The sequence below is a fragment of the Balaenoptera ricei genome, chromosome 21 (assembly GCF_028023285.1).
Source record: "Balaenoptera ricei isolate mBalRic1 chromosome 21, mBalRic1.hap2, whole genome shotgun sequence".
NCBI classification, from domain to species: Eukaryota; Metazoa; Chordata; class Mammalia; order Artiodactyla; family Balaenopteridae; genus Balaenoptera; species Balaenoptera ricei.
Genome location: NC_082659.1, coordinates 19,559,958 through 19,582,933, shown reverse-complemented (window position 1 = coordinate 19,582,933; position 22,976 = coordinate 19,559,958). Strand labels below are relative to the sequence as shown.

Sequence of the window (22,976 nt, the reverse complement as noted above, 5' to 3'; positions counted from 1 at the left end):
GAAGGTCTCAGAAACTAATGCAATAGTGGAATAAAAATGGGATGCTCATTTAGCCCATGTCATGATTGTTCCTTATTAAAATGACTTCATGTTTTGATCCTTCAAGTGAAAACATCATGGTCCCCATTCTAATGATGCTGTCTCTTGACAGGAGAGTATTGTACTTCAGCAGTTGTACAGTGAAAAGGTCACAAAGACAACCCACGTGAGTTTAAGAAAACCTCCTCCCAAACCAAACAAAAACCAAACTGTGTTCACTTTATAGTAAAAAATAAAACAGAATCACTCCCAATTCTAAAAAAGACAGTTTTTGACTATTTACATGACTTTGATTTATTTATCTGTAGATAGTCAGTAGTTATTTAGTTGTAGTTAGTATAAACTTTGCCTTCTATCTTTCCACTTAATGTTATAATAGAATTTTTTCACTCGTTACAGACCACATATATATTATTCTAGTCCCTAATATTTCATTGTCTTAATATGCTCTTTATTTCCTGGCTTTTTTATTTTTATTGATGTTAATCACATAACTATGTTCAGATTTTTTCCTTTGGAATTATTTTTTAGGGTATGTTAAAGTAGATGTGATTACATCACACTGATAATAATTTATTATTTTGTATCAATGTTTTTGTGTAGGGCCTTACTTTTTGGGGATGGATGTATTTCCTAGTATACCTGAATTTATATAATTCCATACATTCATTAATCTAGTGTTGTTACACTTTTTGGGGATGGATGTATTTCCTAGTATACCTGAATTTATATAATTCCATACATTCATTAATCTAGTGTTGTTACTACTACTAGTATCAAATACAAAATATTTCAAAACACCGTGTGATAGTTTCTGTGTGTTTTCTCTAATAAAATTAAGGTATAATGGCATTTAACATTAGGAATCTTAAAGTTTATTACTGCCATGGGATAGTTAAGTTTCTCATGGAATGAAACATTTTGATATTTTTCATTGTAGAATTTATATTCATGTGTTTATGTAAATGCACTACTTTTATTTTTGTGAATTAGGAAATCCTAGAATAATTAAAACTGATATTAAATTCTTGAATTATTAATTTTAAATTAGACCACAGTGATTAAGTTCTTATGGTTATGTCAATTATATATACTATAAATATGCAAGTTCAGGAAACAGTTGCTTCTTTTATAATACTCTTTGCACTTACGAAGCAGTGAAAAAATAGAGCAAAGAATCTATGATAAACTGAAGTTAGAAATCCTTTTTTTTAAAGTTACATTTGAATAGGAATAATAAATTATAGATTCTTAGTTTATAGCTTAAAAATTTTACAGATTCCATTCAGTAGACACACAGTGTATATAGAGGGAGCTTCAGGGCCAATCAGGGGCTAGCCATGCTCAGGATGCTTTGAAGGATACAAAATCATGGAACTGTGGATCTTTTCCTAGGGAAATTTTCTGGGGAGAGTTCAGGTTAATAAAGTCACTACTTAAAAGAGTGTCACTGGAAATATTTTTACTGAGTCTCTAGAAAAAGTTCACTTAATTGAATATTGAAGCACCATCAATTGAACTTCTCTCCTTTCTAAAAAAGCATGAACATTTGAAAAAATGTTTTCACAAATAACTTTATTTCCACATTTCTCATTCAGATCTGAATTGAATTAGATACTATCTTTAACATGTTGGACTTAAAAACTTACGTAACACTCTCCCCCATATGAGCTTGTAGCTGCGCTGGTATTGGCCTTAGGTAGCCGGCCGGGTTCCCTTTTCTGTAGTCACACAGCCAGGTTCTCTAGGATCTACACTGAGGAAGAACTGGTCTGGGGTTTTCCAGTATTTCTGTCTTTAATTTTAAAGAGCTTGATGTTAAGTACATCAAGGAACGCTCAGTATGATTTATTTAATGTATTTTTGAATCTCTCACTTTTTCACCTTTGAAGTAATGATAGTTGAGGTTTTCCTGTAGAGTGTAGATTACATTTCCTGCAGAGATACCATGATTTGCCGAGTTCTTAACTAACCCTTTGTTTGAATCTTTGCCCTCTTTATGGCATGTGTACTGTATGCATTTTTTATTTTTGATAAAAATGGTGTATCTGTCCTATTTATTGTGTAGCTCACCGTGGTCTTAAGGCTGAGTGCCCTTTAGGCTGTTGGTGATCTTTAGTGAACACTTTGTAATGTATCAATACATGGGGTGGTATAATCTCTGATATTTTGATTTCTGGAAGCATTCATTGCCCCTTATATTTTATTCAAATCTGAGAAGAATGGCATGATATTAAGAAAACGAGTAAGGATTTTGGGGATCAAATAATTGTAGAAATTGAAGCTAACTTTTCTCCCAAATGCAAAAATACGCATCTGGCTGCTTCTCTTTGCCTTGTCAGTGGGCTTTGATTGAACCTCTTGGATATTCAAGTTGTGAAAAGTACAGCTCTCTTTTCCTCTCAGAGACTTTCTATAAAATACAGGGAAGGACAGAAGGGTCATGAAGTTTCTGTGTGTCACTAAGAGATACCTTCAACATGTACTTCTTATTCTCATTCCAAATTTATGTCCTGTGAATTACTGTAAGCAAGTTATAGTGTGGCTATTTTTTCCTTCCATTTTTATTGAGATATAATTGACACATAGCACTGTGTAAGTTTAAGGTGCACAGCATGATGATTTGACTTATGTGCATCATGAAATGATTACCACAGTAAATCTAGTGAACATCCATCATCACGTACAGATACAAGATAAAAGAAAAAAAAGTTTTTTTCCTTGTGATGAGAACTCTTAGGATTTACTCTCTTAATAATTTACATATAGAACATACAGCAGTGTTAATTATATTATCATGTTGTACATTATATCCTAATACTTATTAGTCTTTTTCTTTTTTTAGAGTTCCCTGTGCTATACAGCAGGTTTTCATTAGTTATCTATATTATACATAGTAGTGTATATGGCACCTGAACAAATACTATGTAGGTGTAAATACTACGTAGGTGACTAGAACAGACACATGAACAGCTATCCCTCTGGCAGATGTTTTTAAAGACAAGAGACCACATACATATCTGTTTTGGTGTATCTGGTCATCATTAAAATTTACCTAGGGATAAAATGCTGGAAAAAAATATGGGTATAACAGTATTAGTGAGATTTTTTTTTTCCTGTTTAAGCTTCACTTTGGAATGAACAATTTCATCATGTTGTTTAGTGAAATGTACCATTTCTTTGTATTTTTGTTATGAATTGGTTAAAAAAACATGAATTGAGAAAAAATTGAGTAATGTCATATGTTGGGGACTGGCATATGTCGATTATGCCCGTTTGTTTATTAATAGTGAATTGCCTTACAATTCAGTTTTTATAAAACATTAAGATAAAAATAGAGGGCTGGGCACCTATAGTTAGTGTGACTGAGTATCTTACCTTCATTAATATGTGGGACCTGCTGGCCCATGATTTTTACAAGGTAACAGGTAAGGACAGGGTTTCTTCCTTGAAGATTCTAAGTTTTAGATTTCTTTTTCCTTTTAGAAATGGTAGATATATGGCATCTGTGTCTCTATTTCCCAGCCTTGTGCCAGCAGCAGACAAAACTCAACTGCTCACACCCTCTTTACTGATACTATCAGTGTGGATTTCAAAATTGTGCTTTGTACTGAATTTAAATTAGCTGCTACCAATCAGTTAGTGTTCACAGAAATAAGATCTTGTGTGTCATCCTTTCCTGAGTTGGCACTAAGCCATTTATTTAACAGCAAAGCCACAACCATAACACATCTGTATAAGCAAAGTATATTTTTTAATGCTAGAGCTTATTTGTTATAAAGCCTTGAGAGTAGGATCTGTTGTACTTTCATTTTCCATAAACTTAGCATAGTGCTGGTCATGTATTTAGTAATCCACAATGCATGTTTAGAAATTTAGCACAATGTTTGCTATGTACTAAGTACTCAGAAAACATTTGGTTAACTCTTGAGATTGAAGTACTAATAAGATTAAAAAAAAATTCCCTCTGTAGTTATTCCTTTAGCAGCCTGATTGAGGTTGCTGATAGAAATTAACCCGAGGAGAAGGGAACCGAATTTGCGTGCCTGTACTTTTCCGGATGCTGTGCTAGGAGTTTTCCATACATTAACTCATTTAATTTTACCAATTTGTGAGATATTATTTCAATTTTATAGATGAAGATGAGATTCAGAGAAATAATTTGGTCAAGTCACACTGCGTGTAAATACAGAATCATCATTTAAACTTGAGCCATCAAATTCTTTTCTATTTTTAAAATGAACATATGGTGCCTTTTCAATTTTTAAAGGTTGCACTATGTTCCATATTATGGATGTTTCCATGCTCCCTTCACTACACAAAATTCCCTTGGGCATGATTTTGTTTCAGGTTTCATTCTCCAGTGGGAAGAGAGATTCGTGAGCGTCACTCTCTTCAAGAGACCAAAAGGGACACACAAACAGAGAAGGTGGTGAAGTCCTGAAAGTAGTCCTGGACAAGGGAAACTGTAGCGTGCAGAAGAGTTCCCAACAAAGAGGGGTACAAATGGCCCTGACAAGGGAAATACTTTGACGGAACAGATGCACCCAACCTTCTCCTTAAAGAAAATCACACGCCTGTCGCAGAGAAATGCAACGTAGAATAAACCCTATTTGTGGACTGTAGCTCAACCTGTGATTCTTTCTTAGTAGATTTTAAAAGCATGAATCCACATTAATCCGATTTATGTTCCTTACTGAATATTTCTACTCCATCACCTTGTAACATCTTCCTTTGAGAAGTAGCTTAGCCTTCTTTACAACAAACGCTCTTGAAAGTTTGAATCAACCATGATGCCCTAAAAACCTACCTTCCTAGACCATTTATTTCTTTTTCTGTGCAAAGGTGACTAGTTCAAGATGCGATGAGGTTTCTCTTTCCTTATGTAGTAGTTTTGTCCCTTCTTCATTATGTAGACTCTCTTACTTATTTTTTTTTTTTTTTTTGGCTGCGCTGCATGGCTTATGGGATCTTAATTTCCTAACCAGGGATTGAACCCTGGCCCTTGGCAGTGAGAGTGGAATCCTAACCACTGGACCACCGGGGAATTCCCTTAACATTTTTATTTTGAATGCAATGTGTTCATTTGAATATTAGGCTATTGGCTGCAAGAATTTTTCTGTAACCTCTAAAGCCTGTAAGATCCTGCAGTGTGTATAGAGGTTTAGAGTATGTACTTTGGAATAAGACTGGGAATCCCCAATTCTACCATTTACTAGCTTTATAATCTCGGACAGGTTACTTGATGTCTTGGTGCCTCTGTTTCCTTGTCTCTAAACTTGAAATGTCAATGATACCCCCATCATAGGATTGTTACGAGGATTGATGAATTCATTATATAAGAAAAGCATTTCATACAGTGTCTAGCACATAGTAAGCACACAATAAGTGCTAGCTATTGTTGTTATTACTACAGATCTTTAAGGTGCATGACTGCTGTGTTTTACAATACCTTTCCCTTTTTATTTTTTTCTTTCTAGACCTGATTTGTTAATATAGTTGAGTATTTTCAGAAATTGTTGCTGATTATGTTTTTTTTTCACGTGGAAAGACATGTATTTGGTTTACTAAGAATATTTTCTCCACATATAGAAATTATTGACTTACCACCTTTTTAAAATTAGAATGTTTCTTTAAAAAAAAAAAAAAAAAACCCAAACTAATAAATCTCTGTACCACTTACCATGGTAAGGTGTTTTATCTCAAACAATAGGTCAGCAGTACCTTCTCCTCTAATAATGGGGGATTTGAGGCTTGTCAGATGAGTAAAAGTGAGAGCTCACTCGAGATGCCAGTTGCTGGTTTAAGGTAACTGGTGTACTTTTTACAGTCTGTTGCAAGTAAAACCACTTCAGGGTAGGGCAGTGGCGAGAGCTACCGTTCTTTAGCCTTCAGGTTCATCCTCTGTGGATTAAGCTTATTATCTCTGTGCTGTTATGGTTGCTACGTGAGTTTAATAAGATAGCATATGTGATGTCCATAGCATGGCGCTTAGCAGGTCTAAAGCACCTAATATTCTGAGACTGTAACTAGAGAAAGATAGACTTTTATTTGAAAATATCTCATTATATTTTGTCATCTAATACTTAATCTGAATATAATGTTCTTCACAAGTTCTCCGGTAATAGCCAGAATTAAAACTGTGGTTCTCATGTGTTTTGATGTACATTCAGAATATGTAGGCAATTTGACAGGAAAAGAATTGTAGACTACATATAGGACTATAGTGGTAAAATCACCCTTTGTTAATCTAACAATAGTGAAAACAATACTTCTACCAATACTGCCTTGTATTTTATAGTACTTTATAATTTACAAAGGTTTTTATCTATCATCTCTCAGTAAATCATCTAGGTATGTATTGGAAGGTCAGGTGTTAATAGATGAGTCCCGAGTCCCTAGGTTCTGAGAGGTGAGGTGTCTTGTCCAAGCTTTCGTGTGTAGTGACCAGAACGCAGCCCTTTTTCTTTTCGTACAGGACTCTTAGACTGTGCTTAGTGTGCTCAGGTGTAACTCTAGGTGTCATATGTCTCATCAATTAAGATTTCATCTGTGCCTAGGTCCTTAGTCCTTCTTAAATGGCACAGTTGAAGCCTTTCTCTCCCAACCACTCATCCTTTCTCGATTTTCCAAGGCTAACAAATTTCTTGCAGGAATACAACCCTGTAGAGTTTTTTACTTCTCAGACTTTTTCAGGTAAAATGGACAATCTAAAGATTAAGAGCGTTCTGTACAGAGGCTAGAGTGTTACTTTCACTGTCACCCCACCCTGGAAGAGAATCTTCCTAGCCCCCAGCTCCATGGTACCATCTCGCCTCCCACCATCCCAGTGCCTGCTGCAGTAAGCCACTATCCTGACTTTTAGCACAGTAGATTTTTTCCTGTTTTTGATCTTACCGTAAGTAGAATCATGCAGTGCTCTTTTGTGCATACGTGTCTTTCGCTCAGTTTTGTCTTCATGAGGTCTCTCAAAGCTGTCTGCATGTTGATGCTTGCAGGGGAATTTAGAGTTGGGTTGAGGCTCCCATTCCGCCCTTGCTAGCGAGGGAGGAGGTGGAAGGGCAGTGTTTCGTCTGTGGTGTTGGCTAGACCAGAGCAGTTAGTTTTTGTCTTACTAGGTCACCCTTTTTTGTCCTTTGGGTAAAGAGAGCAGGCTTTTCTTGGGGTTATTTTTGTTTGCGTCCATTGGTGTTCTTGGATTGCCAGTGTCTCTGGCTACCAGTCTGGGATGGGTGAGGCTGAAACAAAACTCAGGGCACTCACCACCACGGCGCTCTTCATTTTGGGGTCGCCAGCCAGCCTTCCTTCTTCTTTCCACGTTTCAGAGCCTTCTTATGCTTGTCTTTCATATGACCAGAGTTTTTAGCTGTATTTGGTGGGGGATTAGGGAAAAGTGTATCTATTCCATCTTTCTGGAAGTGAAAGTCTATTTTACTTTTGATATCTATTTTTATAAACTTTTACAATTGTTAGGAAAAATAGATGAAATCTTTTATGCATATATGGTCAGTTAACAATGACTGTGTTCACCAAAACAAGAACTTTTAGCAGAAATGAATTTTAGGTAAAATATAATCCCATGTAATTCTTTTTACTTGAAGTACAAACTGAAGAATTTTAACCCTGTGTAAATTTAAATTCCTATGTTTATTGCAGAATCTTTTAGCTGAGAAAGTAGAACAGCTGATGGAATGGAGCTCCAGGCGCTCAATCTTCCGAATGAATGGTGACAAATTCCGAAAATTTATAAAGACACCACCTCGAAACTATTCTATGATTGTTATGTTCACTGCTCTTCAACCTCAGCGGCAGTGTTCTGTGTGCAGGTAATGTATTTATTTAAAAAATTAAAAACTATTATTGTATGATTATATGTTTGTTAGAGTTAAGATAAATGTATATAATAGAATTAAACACTTGTTCAATGTTGTAGTCAACTATAATTATGTGCATTTAAATGTAAGCTCAAAGTCATTGTTTTCTAGGAAATGACTTTGATAGGCTCCTATTTTTATATTGTATAAAATATTTACTTGACCAATCCACATGTAATCATAAAACAGATTTTTTTATCTTTATGTCCTGTGTAAAGGTACATATGTTATAGAATTTGGTTCAAATATTGCCTTGTAGGTCACCTACATATATCTTAGGGGCAATGAAGTAGCCCCCTTAAACATACTCTGATTAAATAGTTTAATCAAGAGGACATACTCAAAGAAGTCTGTTTACTTTTCAGTACCCCTAATGATGAGAAATTTCTTCCTATGATATAGAAATTTCTTCCTATGATATGATTTGAAGAGAATGAAATATTTTTCAGTGGGAACATACCAAAGAAAGTTTTGGACAAGTATAAATATATATACAACAGTGCTTATTTTAAATTAAACTTTTTAAGTTTGAGATAATTATAGTTTCACATGCAATTCTAGGAAATACAGAGAAATCCTATATACCTTTTACTCAGTGACCCCCCAATGCTAACATCTTGTAAAACTGTAGCACAGTTTCACAAACAGGATATTGGTATTGATACAGAACAGTTCCATCACAGTAAGAATCCCTCCTGTTGCCCTTTATAGCCACACCCACCCCATCTCCTCACCTCCTGAATTTATTCTCCATTTCTGTAATTTCATCATGTAAAGACTATTATGTAAGTGGAACCATATAGTATATGACCTTTTGGATTTGGCTTTTTTTTTACTTATCATAACTCCTTCAAAATCCATCCAAGTTGTTGTATTTGTCAGTACTTCATTCTTTTTATTACTGAGTAATATCCTATGGTATGGATGTACTGCAGTTTGTTTAACCATCCATCTGTTAAAAGACACCTGGATTGTTTCCAGTTTTTGGCTATTACAAATACAACTGTTATGGACATTCTTGTACAGGCTTTGTGTGAACTTAAGTTTTCATTTCTCTGAGATAAATGGCCAGAGAGTCTGATGGCTGAATTGCAATGGTAGTTGCATGTTTAGCTTTATCAGAAACTGCTAAAATGTTTTCCAGAGTGGCTGTGTCATTTGACAGTCCCACCAGTGGTGTGTGAAGGACCTAGTTTTTCCATATCCTCACCAGCATCAGTGCTGTCGTTGTTTTATTTTAGCCATTCCATGGGTATATAGTTTTAATTTGCGGTTTTATTTTGCATTTCCCTAGTGTAATGGTGTTGAACATCTTGTTGTTTGCTTTTTTGTCATCTGTGTTTCACCTCTTTAGTGAAATATCTTTCATGTCTTTTGCCTATTTCTAATTGAATTTTTTTTTTACTGAATTTTGAGAGTTCTTTATATATTGTAGATACTAGTCCTTTGTCAGATATGTGGTTTTTAAATATTTTCTCCTAGTCTGTAGTTTGTGTTTTCATTCTCATAACAAGGTCTTTTGCAGATTTTAATTTAGTGAGTCCAATTTATCAGTTTCCCCTTTTACAGATCTTACTTTTGTTGTCAAATTGAACTCTTTGCCTAGCCCTAGATCACAAAGTTCTATTTTTTTCTCTTATGTGTTTTTCTGAAAGTTTTATAGTTTGATGTTTTACATGTTGATCTGATCTTTGGGAGAAAGGATTCAGTCTTTCATCACTAAGTATGATACTAGGTGTAAGAGTTTTGTAGATGTTCTCTATCGGGTTGAGGAACTAGTTTACTGAGAGCTTTTGTCATGAATGGGTGTTGGATTTTGTCAGATTTTGGGGAGTCAGTTGTTACGCTTTTTCTTTTTTAGGTTGTTGATATGGTAGATTACATTGATGGATTTTCAATCGCTGAATCAGTTTTGCATTTTGGAATAAATCCCACTTGATTGTATTATATTCTTTTTATGTATTGCTGAATTCTATTTGCTAATATTTTGTTGAAGTATTTTATATCTAAATTCATGTCAGATATTGATCTATATTTTTCATTATTTTTACTGTCTTTGTCCAATTTTGGCATCACGCTAATACCTCATAAAATGTATTGGGAAATGTTCCCTCCTCAGTTATTTTCTGGAAGTGATTTGTGAAATCACACAGTTTTAGAAATTATGTTAATTCTTCTTTAAATGTTTGATAGAATTCTCCAGTGAAATCTTCTTGACCTGGAGATTTTAAATTACATACTCCATTTCCTCAGTTGTTAAGGACAATTCAGGTTTTCTGTTTCTTCTTGGCTGAACACTTTCTTTTCAAGAACAAACACTTGTAGCTCCACATTCAGACTCTTCACATTGTATATTCATCTGTAGACTTTAGGTTTCTAAACCATTTTGAACTTTAGTGGAAACCAAAATTTTTAGTAACATGGGCCAATGAAAAAAATAAACCAGTTTCTCTCAGACTAGCTTGCAGAAAGGTAATTTCAGTGTTTGGAAATTTTCATGAAAGATTTTTATCACAATCTAATAATGAGTGTATGTTGGGACATAGCTCAAAGTGGGTAGAAAAGATGAAAAGCAAAATATTTTGAAAAACACCATTTCAGATGATTCTGAGTTCCCCTCCTATCAATTTGAGGACCAGTACTTAAGTGGACATTAACATTTGTCAGAATTAGGTTAGCACTTAAGGACAGGGTATTTTATGTTTATCTAAGGGGTGCTGAAAAGCTCTCCTGAGGCAAAAATACCATCTTAGTTGGCATTTGGTATAACAGTTCAGATTCCACAAAAATATAAACTGTCCTCTGGCATCCTACAATACCTTATATATTTTAGGGAGATCATTTCTTTGCTTCTAAAAATTGAATATGTTGATCTCCTGTATTCACCACTGTTATGAAGAAATCTATTTAATTGATTATTATATTTTTTTGCAACTGTAACCTAGAAAGACTTTATTATCCAAGTATTTATTTCACAGTTACATATAATTGTATATATTTTGATAACATAAACCACAGCATACCGTTAAATGGTATATCCTTTAATAGTTTACTTAATTCATCATGTTGTTAAATGGTTAAATATGGACCCTCAATTTTTTAATGATGCTTAGCTCAAAATAACCTTTATTTACTTGTTTATTACAGCCTATTTTGTAATAAACTTTTAAATTTTAGAGTAGTTTAGATTTACAAGAGAAAAAGATTGAAGTTATTAGAAAAAGTTAATTCATGGATCAAGATGATGGTGAAGTTGTTAGAGGAGAAAGGAAGAGCCATGAAGGTTTAGAGGCAAATAAAAAGTGTAGAGCAGATATGTGCTTCCCATACCTAGACATTCTGGTTTAATTGGGTTTTTTTGGGGGGGTCAACACTGACATTTTAAAAAACATGCTCTAGGTAATTCTAGTGTGCAGCCAGTATAGAGACAGGGAAGCTACGAAGCAGGTTCATGATTCACAGCTTTTTAAAATTTAATTTTGTTGAGGAACAATGGGAATGGATGAAGCCTTATTAGTTAATTGGATGACCATATAGCATTGACAAGGATCCTTTATGAAACTAGAATACTCAGATTTTTAGTGAAGAATCTCTAGAGTTAAATGATTTCTTCCCCAATACTCAGCAATTTGGGAGCAAGAACACCCTCCATAGGGATTAACCTGTTTGCTTTATTCTACAAAGTGGATTAATCGGCAGATATTCTGAGAATGCTAGTGAGAGTATATCTGAAATTTATAACTGTGGGTTAAAAGTTGGTTAGGGGGTCAAAGAAGCCAGGGGACAGCTGATAAACTAGGTGTGATACAATTAAGCTAGATTTTCACAAGAGTGAAGGAGAGGTTTTGTGTGAAAGGAGGACGGGGTTGAAAATTAGGAAGTTGTAAAGGGTTGATTAAATAAATGAGTAAATTGCTGAAGTATAATGTAGATGATTGTGGATATAATAGGGAAGCTTTAGGAATGATAAGGCTGGGGTCACATCTAGATTATAAACATGTATGTCGAAATAACTCAGGATTTTAATGGAACTGGAGAGGAAAAATATTAAGTGAGCTGAAAGAGAGATGTCTTGGAGTTTATTGGATGAGGTTGATAGATTTACATTATAGAGTAATATAAATTTAAAAGGAGGATCTGTTAAATAATTGTGGTTGAAAAGTGGTCTGAGATCTACTGTCATTGAGCCAAGAGAGTACCGAATGTGACCCATATGAGCAGAGTGAATGAAACAGATCTCAAAGGGACAACCAAGATGAAAAGGTAAAGAGGAGTTTCAAGAAAAATTTTCAAGAAAAAGTATTCAAATTATATTCTGTATTATAAATTAAGTGCCTCAAAGGGAGTTGTAGATTCATTGAGAAAGGCACTCTATCATCAGCAGTCATTTTTGTTTAAAAACTTGAATTCTCCTGGGTCCTTCTGTGTCAGTGTAATTTGGGACCATTTCTATAATACTGCTATAATTTTTTTATAATTCTGTAGAATCATTGACATGTTCATAGGTATAAGTTTAAAAGATTAGTGCTTTCCTTTGTGAGACTTTTTCTGCTTTTTTCTTTGAGAAAAAGTGAAATTTTCTTCTAGAGCTGACACACTTAAAGATTCTCCAGTCGCTTTTCTTTGCTGAGTGGCTGATGAATGAGCCATTGGCTTCCTTGTAAGCCCTCTTAGCAGATCATTCTGCTCTTCTTTCACAAAGTCAGTTTATTCACAAATCTCAGGATTCAATTCTCACCTTCCTCAGTGCACACATCAAACTCCTTGGCCAAATAAAGTTGTTAATTAAGACTACTCAATACAATTCTCACCTCCTGTAAGTGTTAACTCCAAACTTCCTTTATCAAATTGTACTATAAGGAATATTCCCCATAATTACTAAATCTTTTAGATGTATTCTACCACAAAGTCATCTCTTCCAGAATTCGCTAAAAATTCTAAGAACAAAATAACCTCCTCTAAGGTTATTTCTATTGTTCAATAGATGTAAGAAAAAACATCCAGATGAAGGAAAATCAAAAAGTACACGTAGAATCAAGCAGGGTGCACATACAATCAAAGGTTGGTAATGTATTGGAAGTTAATATATTGTTGGACTTCAAATAAATGAAAAAATGATTAGTAATTACAAAGTTATTTTAAAGAGGAGGGAGAATAAATTATTACTTTGATATATTAGATATTAACTGGCTAACATCTTTTCTTCTCTAAATAAAATGATTGTTTATTATGTATAAACTATTTGGGCAGTCCTGTGTTAGGTCATTTGTATATATAATATCTCATGTCATTCTCACTACTCTAAAAGGTAGGACTGAAAAAAAATCCATGTTTTAGATGACAACATCAAAGCTGAGAGGTTATATAATTTACGCAAAGTCACAGAGCTAATACCTGTCAGGGTTGGGACTTGTGACTCCAGAGCTAGTAAGTTTAATGCTTTCCTTAAGTGTACATATTCATTATTGCTTCTACCCTGTGAACTGTAATTTGCATTTTGCATTCCCAACTAAGATTATTAATCTTTTAGTGCAGGGATCCATCAGCCAGCATTCCTTAAACTCATTAGATCATGAAAAGCTTTCATTCAGATTAGCATTTCATAGCAAGGGCTGGTGAGGTGGAGATAGCTGGCCAAGACCATGTGGAAGAGCACATCAGCCTTTTGTTTCATTACAGTGAAGTCGTATCTCTTAGGAGATTCAGTTCTAAAGTGAGCACATAATGTGAGAATCGTTCATAGATAAAATTACCCTGTCCATCTCTTAATGCACTGGTAAGTGCTTTCTAAATGGTTTTGGGATTACAACCCTTATCGTTTCCTTTAGTCCTTGGATAATATTTCTCTATGGCCTTAATTCTTAAGTTTTTCTAATATGTCTGGCTACCTGGACAAAGTATTTCACTTCTTTGTCAAAGACTGGCAAACTCTCATGCCATTCACACATTCTTTGCCTGGCTTGGCTAATACGTGAGGACTGTTTCAGACTTGACTGAATCCATGACCAGTTTAATATAAATGATGTTTTAGGGTTACTGCTGAATGCTGTCTAGTTTAATTATTTTTTTAGGTCGAAGGGATGTGATTTAAGTTCACGTATTAAATTTCCTCCTAGGTGTGTCTTCCTCAGATTGGATAATCCCAACTCTTTTACAATGAATAAGTGGATGTTTTCAATGAACTTTCATTATCTATGTGACACTGTAGCATTCTCTGAGCTCTATTTTCTATATTATTTGTATATAAAGTCCAGCTTTAGTCACCCATCTTATAATTTCAAACCTACAGAAAATTGAAACAGTAGTACAAAGACACCAGTCTACACTTTACCAAGATTTCACTAATTATAACATTTTGCCACATTTGATTTTGCTCATTGCCTTAAAGAAAGACACATAAGCATTGTGAGTTTACGTTTTATTCACGGTCTTACTGGGGACTATATATAGCCTGGGAGACAGCCACTCAGTTAGTCCTGAGGAAACTGCTCTGAAGAGGTAGGGGAGGGGCCAGTTTATAAATTTTTTTGGTTAGGAAATAACATGCAGTCTTGGTAAAAAGCAATGACACACATCTTGGTAAAAGATCACTGCTAATTCCAAAGAACAGGTGTATCCAGTTAATGATTTAGTGCTTTGCTATGTCTGGGAAGATGCAAGAATCTCGGGTCATTGAAATTCTTCCTGAGATAATGTGTCTAACTATCTAAGGGCCTGTTTATCCAAAGCACAGGGCGCCTCACCCTGTTTTTCATCCTGAACTCCTCTTGGTACACTGTCTGTGGGTGGCTGCAATGGTTGCGACTTAACCCCTGTGGAAGTGGGTGATGACAGATGCTCTTTGTTCTTCTTTGTTCACATTCTTTTAAGTATAGGTAAAAAATGAGTCACATACCAGCAAATGTACTTTTAAGTTGTAGACATCTTGAAATACCACTGCTAAATATTTCAGTTTGCATATTTTAATACGACATTCTTACCTAATCAGAATACCATTATTACTTTTAAGTGAAATGGCATTAATTAAATGACATAATCTGCTTTTTTAAAAAGTACTATAGCAGTTATTTGTGTACTTCTTATTGCATCCTATCAGGAGGCACATAATGTTAGTTCTTTCAGATACCAGTGATGAGATCGATCACTTGATCAAGGCGGTGATCATCACATCTTTCTGTTGTACAAGTATATCTTTCTCTTGTAATAAGTGTTTGGGAGAGATGAATGGGTTAAGAGGGGGGACACTTGGAGATAATGTGACTATCCTGTTTCTTGGCACATTTTACCCAGTGATTGTAACATCCATTGATAATCTCTGCCTGAATTTGATATTACATTGATGATTGTGAAGGGGTGATTTTTAAACATTGTCATTGCTTTAACATTAATTAGTTGGTATTCTTCTATAAATGAGAGCTTTTCTTTCCTCCATTTGCCCTTCTGAGTATCTCAATGCAAAGATTCTTTTTTTTATTTACTAATCTGTTGCTGTGATTATTCTTCTTCAGTGTTCAGGTTGCCCTAAATTTGATCAGTGGAAACCAACTCCTGTGTCATTACATGCCTCTGTTAGTCTTTGCTTTCTGGCTCAACAAAATATTCTAAGCCTACTTTATATACTTTCCCTGTTATGGTACTGCAAGAAGCATTTTTTTCAAGGAGTCCTTCGTCTTTTTGGTAGGAAATGATATTTAGAAAGCAAGAACTGGGCAAGTTATACTGTTTACTGCTGGGATAGTATCATTGCTTTCAGCCTTTTTTAGTAGATAGAGCTAGGATGTGTGTATGTGTATACGTACACATACATACATATATATATATGCATACACACATATATAAATGACTTTAACTGGATATCTCCTATTCCAAGCTAACATTGTAGGGTTTTTCCTCTATTTTCCCTATTCCATAGTTTTATCTCCTTTCTCCAAAATGAAAACCTGGATCCCAGCAATATTGGTGTATTTGCTCATTTGCTCTCCCTTTCAGTGCATATAAAATAGTTTTAGAATTACAACACCAGTATGATCTCTGAAAACAAATCATGAACTAGACTTCCTAATTTCTGCACAGTTCCTTTCTTCTTTTAGCTATGTGTCAGTTTTCTTAGCATACAACCTTTTAAGCTTTTTTGTATGTTAGTGTTACCATTTTTCTTAAGAGAACAAAAATTCTGCTGACTCATAAACTGAGTTGCTACTATGCATGTTATATACAGTTTAATATCTCTTACGTTCATATACATTTTTGCTGTAATATATGTGTTGGAATCGCATGTTCACCTTAGAACTGTTTTCCAAAGAAAAAAATAGATGCTCAGAAAACATAGGCGTAATGGACACAATATCTTTATCTGGCAAGTAGTGAATTACACAGAGCCAGTTACAAAGTGGTAGTTAACTGTGGATTCTTCAGCTCTTCAGAGGCATTGGGTCTATTTAATATATTTCAGTATATTCAGTAGGGTCCTGAATACTTGTAGAGAGAAATCAGAGAGAAATCACTGTTGAAATCTTTGTGCAGGGTGTTGTTTACCAGTTTTTTTCTCTTCAGGGTATCAGAACCGTAAGTAATGGATGGTTCCACTCACACCAGATCTCTCTCTCTGTATCACTATCTATAGAGATTGAATAATTTGAGGTTTTATGAAGATACACTTTGGAATATCCATGCAATATATAGTTATATCTATATATAATTTATCATAAAAATATAAATAAAAGGCATACATAGAGATTTTAATATGAATCTTATTTTATAAGAAGTTTGATTAACATTAAAAAGAGAAACCATATTTCTTTAAAAATCCCTTCAAGGCCATAAAAGATAAAAACTACATTCATCATGGGAGCTATATTAAATATATACAACTATGGATGAGTTAATAATCCTTTTTAGTTTTACATAACCCTTTAAAAAGGATTATAAACTGTTATAGCATTTGGATTGATTTTTTTCTTGTTTCCATAATAAAAAATTGAGAAGATTTAATATAAGAGTTTTACCAGAACTGTGCCCTGCAGTTACTGCTTAAGCCTTCCTGGATGCTTTGCTGCAACTTGACTGCCCTCTTCAGGCTGCATGTTAATAGATTAGAAAAATTTACAGTGTTCCTTCCATTCATAAAGTTACGTCTCTAATGTTCCTATGAACTATTAAAACAAAATACTTTTTTAGCTAACAGTGTTGGAAATGTGCTTATTTAAGTGCTAGGAGCATTTGTGGTTTTCAACTTTCAATTTCAGATGGCAGTGAAGTTTGAAGGGTTCTAATAAGCATTAGTGACACCTTTGCTCATTAGTCTCAGCTGACACAAACATATGCAAGAAGCCACTCACTTTCTATGTCATTAGTTAGGCTTCTTCTAGCCCCTGTTAAGCATGAAGAAGTTGGAATATGGAGAGATAAGAGATGATGGAGTAGTTAAGTTTAGAGAACAGGGTTTATGTTATTGGGGCATATTCCTTCTAACCAGTCTTTTTTACCCTAAATAGATATCATCAACATTGAAATATGTTTTTCTCAAGCTTATTGAATTATTTCTAGTGACAACCAGATCTGGTCTCTAGTCCTATTGCTACTAAATTACCTTCAACAGAAGAAAGCCCCCATTTACCTTGTCAGTAGTAAATTTTCTCTGAATATTGTATTTGTGTTGAAAAAATGTAATTTGCTTAGCTCCCCTGGAATTCTTTATGCCAACAGATAGATTCCTAACTAGAAGCAAGATGTGTAGAAAATTTTGCTCGTTGCTTTGGTGCTCTAGATTCTAAAGGAGAATATGTAAGAAATAGGTCATATCTTCATTTATATAGTATTTTAATAGCCGCATATATTTTCCCAACTAGACCAGTATAGTAACATTCTGAGTGGTTTACAAACATTTATTTTCTCCTCCTCTAATACATTATGCACACTGTTGCCAGATACAGCTGTCTTAATTAGTATTTTGCATAATCCACTTCTTTCAAAACACTTGTAGGAGTTGTTCATTATTTACAGAATAAAGTCAAGATCTTATTTATCTTTCTCCTGGAAGAGAGCTTCCAGTCTATTCTTTCCTTATTTTCTAACATGAAACTTAGTTCTGTTATTTGACTACATAATATACATTTCAGACTGGGTAGTCTCTGATTATACTGCTTCTGTTGCCTTCATATTCTCTTCCTGTCCTTCCTTGATTATTATAATTTTAGTCCTTCCATTCTTTTCTGAATATTTTCACATTCACACTTTGTCCAGCTGCTCCAATCCACTGTGATCCCATTCTCTTCTGTATGCTGTATAGCATCTACAATCTGCATTCTTTTTTCAATATATGTATCTTACTTGTGTGTTAGTGTGTGTCTATTCTGTTCTCTGACAGGCTTCTTAAAGGCGGAGACTGTGAGGTATACTTTTTTTATTATTGCAGCATATATTAAAACGCTGAATAAACATCACTGATGATTAAGATCTAGATTTTATATTTCATATGAAATTGATTTAGGAACATGACGTTAGGAGATGATTTAGTCATTATAATCTTTCAAATCAAGACCACTGTTCCTTTGACAAATACCATATATTTGTGATGGTACAAAGATTTAAGGTGTTTCTTTTTTTCTTCCTAAGACCACCAATACTGTGAAGCAAATTGGCCTTAAGAGAGACATTAACCTGTGACATAAATCTGACTAAGTGGGCTTTTAGTCAGACTGTCCAGAATTCAAAATCTCTAATTTAGTATTATTTAGTTTTAGGGTATATGTAATATATTGACTCTTTAGGAAAGTATATTATTCATCATCAAACCTTTATTAAATGCCTATTCTGGACTAAGGCCTAGCCACCGAACAATCACTGCATAAACATAGTATGCATAAGCAGAACAGTGTATGCATAAAATAAACAGCACTGCACAGAAGCTGAGAATTTCCATTTCTGACAGTTGCCTGAAGCATTATAGAGAATTGAAGTGGCTTCTGAAGGAGGGGCATTCTTGAGCAAGCTTTTGAAAGAAGGGAGGACATTTTAAGCAGAGGATTTAATGATTTAAAGCTTAAAGAATGAACACAGGGTGTCACAAAACGGAGAGACCCTTTGAGCGTGTGGTATGTTCCTATGGATACAGACTGTAGATGTAAATTGTGGCCAGGGGATAGGGGCTTTTGTCTTCTCTTCTGCCCATGGTCTTCATTATATAGGCAGTGGGGAACTCTTTAGGACTTTGGAACAGAGGATAGAACCCACAGTTGATTATTAGGAAATTAAACTGAGGAAGTGGATGGTGTAGAAAACAGAGTTTGAAGGCAAAATGAATTCATCCTCTCTGACCCCTCAATACCACTTATCACATTTTCTTGTTTTATTTTCTTCAGAGTATTTCTAACTATCTGACATTTTGTGTATACTCGTATGAGGCATCTTTTTCTCACTAGAGTGTATTCTCCTTGAAGTCAGGGCCCTTGAACTTATTATTCAGTCCTGCATTACCTGACACATTGTTGGCACTAATATATATTTGTGGAGTGAATTAATGAGTGAATGAATGTATACTTAGTAGACTCCAATAGGTCTGGGGTAGGTTATAACATTATAGGGGAAAAAAGTTCAAGATTATCCCACTCTTATGTCATTCCATAAGATACTATATACATATGTTGAATACCAAAATTTGATAGTATTTTTCCTGTGTATTTTTCAAAATGAAGCATTTTCATTTCTCAGAGCATCATTATCATAAGAATGCCAGTTTTTGCAGATGTGCCATTTCCCTAAGTTTCATTTTAAAAGTTAAAATGTGCTTTTGTGTAAGATGCTCTTTTGTGTAAAAATAAACTGTTTTCTTAATTGTTATGCTATCGTTTTAATGATTTTTTTTAAGGACGCACTGGTCTCTTAAGGTTCATTAGTACAGAGACGTTCAGATCTACTTAATCGTCAGTGCCAATTCACCGTGAGACATTACTATACATTTTTGCTTTGAAAATCAGTGATGAATAATTACCTGTAATATTATATTCCATATGACAAAAATCAAATCAGATTTTAGGGCTCCTATTGGTCCTAACTCTGCTTTTATTTAGGGTTGGAAGAGGAGCCGTGAGGCGCTGTTTTAAATAGATGAGGGAGGGTGTAAACTATGTAATCCGCGTGTATTCCTCCAGGAAACAGAGAGCATGTTCTCATTTATATCACAGCCTCATTTCTCCAGCATCTTAAATTCTTTCCCTTCCTAGCCCTCGTGCTTGCTCTTCCTGCTCCCCGAAATGTTCATTCTCTAGCTCTTTCCAGCGATGGCTTTTTCTCATCCTTGGGATTTGAGCATTAGTGTCGCTTCATCTGAGAAGCCTTTTATGACTGTGTCATCTGAGTAGATCCTCCATTGTTTTCTGTAATACAATTCCATGTAATTTTTTTTCTCAGTGTATATCTTACCTTTTAATGATTTTCGTTTATTTGGTTGTTTATTATATGTCTCCTCACTAAAACGTCAACTCCATGAAAGCAGAGACCTTGGTGATTAGCTCACTTCTTGCTATTAGGTGCTCAGGTTAAATCTTATTTAACCACCAAAGTTTTAAAAGTTTTTGACTATTTCATTGAACAGATTCAGAATGTATACAATATAGTTTCTGCCTAGTGAGCGCAGTGCAGTCTCAGGCTGATCTTCACAGTGGTCGGTTTTTGTACTGTGCTCTCTTAAAACGTGCCCTTAAGGTCTTTATGCTAAGTGACCTCAGATTATAGCCTTGTTCATATTTAGCCCACTTAAATATATTTTAATCATAGCACTGTTATGTGCTCCTTATTATTAAAAAAGGGCCTAGAATGTCCCTAGCCCTTGCACTCACTTATTTGCAGACTTAGCCACAGGCAATCACTGTTCTTCCTTTGTGTTTTTTTCTTCTGGTGTTTTTTTCATACCTCTAAACGTTAGTCTTATATATTTCATGCAGTAGACCTGATCTTTACATTTCTGGCTCTAATAGGTGAGGATTTAACTCATCTCACCCCTTATCGTTTTTATAGTTTTCTTTTATTATTGTAAACAGTAAATAGCGTTCTTCTATTTCTTGTTCATAAGTGTAAGTGATATCTCTTGATTCCCTAAGTCGACGATTAGCAAGTACACCTTCTCCCTCCCTTTTACCTACCAAATCCTGTTATCTGTACTTCTGTATTGTCATAGTTGATAGCTCTTACGTTCTGTACTGTAACCATCATTACATCTGTGCTCTGTCTGTAGGTTGACTTACTGTTTCCACAGAAATAGCGTCAATTGCAAAGTAATAGGTTTTTATTATGGTTCCTTTTCCACAGTGCTGTTGTTTATGACCCCCGCCCTGACGCAAAAGAAAATGTTCAAAATGACTACCTTTTCCCATCACCTAGCAATCAAGATTATGATACATTTTCATTTTCTTCTTCTTTGGACCTTGCCTTTTAGATTCATTTTGTTGTTGTTGTTTTTCCTGTCGCAGGACCACATGTGCCTAACGATAGTCTGGACATCGTGCCACTCTTTCTAATTGTAACGGTTGCTTAGAATCGGTTCTCTTCATCTTGAAGTCCAAGTAAATTCCTGTCCTGATTTGTATTTCATAGCTTCGTAGTTGGATCACAGCTTTCTTACACATCTTCCACCTTTCTTACTGCATCATATTTCTAGTTGCCCCTTTACCTTCCTTACAGTTCTTCTATCACACTCTCATTTTTACCATTTCTATCAATTATAGCCTAAGGTAATTTCATATGATTTACATTTCTTCAAACGTGTTTATTTCAAGCTTAATCTATCGTTCGGCTTGATGTACAATTCTAGATTGAAAGTAACATGCCCTCAAAAGTCTGAAGGCGTTATTCTGTTATCTGTCAGCCTGTAGTGCTGCTAATAACCAGTCCAATCCCGGTCTCACTGTTTGCCTTTGTTAAGTACTTTTTTTTTTTTTCCTGAAAGTTTTTAGGATCTTCTTTTTATCCATAGTGTTCTAAAATATCACAATATGTTGGTCTTTTCTTATTCCTCTTATTCAGAACCTGGGAAGTAATTTTAATTTGAATACCTAGTCTCCTTTAATTGTATTATGTTTCCAGAAAATTTCCTTTGTCTCTTCTCTTCCTGGGGCTCCTTCTGTTTGAAGGTTGGGCTTATTGGATTATGCGCCTAGGTCCCTTTCTCCTTCCTCCCACCAATGTAGTCCACCTGTGTCCTTTTTGTTCTTTGAATTTGATTTAACTCTATCTTCTAATATTGGTGTTTAATTTGAGAAATCATATTTTCTATTTACAAGTGCTCACTCTTTTACTTTCTTTGCTCTTTTTTTTTTTTATATGGCATTGTTATTTTTTTGTGAATACTGTTGGGAAAAGCAACAGTATGATCATCCTGCCATGGGCTCTGGTGATCCTGCATGTTCTTGCTGGGCATGCCAAGAATGCAAAGGGTTGTGTGTGCGGTGACAAGCCTTGAGGAGTGGCATTATGTGTTTCACTGAACAAAGCATGGGGTTTATCATCATGTGCTATAAAAACAGTAAGTCCTCCGAACTCAGTGTGGCTCTCCTGTAACACAGTGAACTGTGTGTGCAGGTATTCAGGAAGGGCCTTTTGTGCCACCCCATGAACTTGGGGGCATGGGGAACTGATGAAAACAAACACGAAGAATAAAGTCCTTTAGGTCTGTAACCCAGGAGTCTCATGGCTTCTGCCAGCATCCATGAAACAGTAACGGGCCAGCTCGTTAGCAAGATGAAATCTCAGACCCAGCATCTCTGCTGCTTCTAATCCAGTATTTTTCCTAGCTTCTTGTACTGCAGTCTTCTCTGAGATTGTAACTTCCTCCATCAAAACTTTTCCACCAGCCTTATGTTTTCCAGATAGTTCTTGAAATCGCTTATCTGCTGCTGACTCCACTCCAAGTCTTTTTGTGACTGTGGGGTTATACTTTTTTATATCTATACTTCTTTTGGGAGAGACTCCCCAGATCTCCTGTGAATAGTCAACTGTACGGAAGAAGCCCCCTCTCTCTCTTTTTAAAATTAAAGTTTTAGCAATCACTGTTGCTTCTTTTTCCATGAC

At 35.0% G+C, this 22,976-nt stretch overlaps 1 protein-coding gene across 6 annotated transcripts in view; it reads left to right on the top strand.

The window, feature by feature from the left end:
* The window catches only part of TUSC3 (tumor suppressor candidate 3), a 192,922-nt gene that overhangs the window by 54,382 nt on the left and 115,564 nt on the right, over positions 1-22,976 (top strand). For all 6 annotated transcript variants that reach the window (XM_059909469.1, XM_059909466.1, XM_059909465.1 and 3 more), the window contains exon 2: positions 7,696-7,865. In XM_059909469.1, the coding sequence (XP_059765452.1) occupies positions 7,696-7,865 (170 nt within the window). The remainder of the gene's footprint in view (positions 1-7,695; positions 7,866-22,976) is intronic.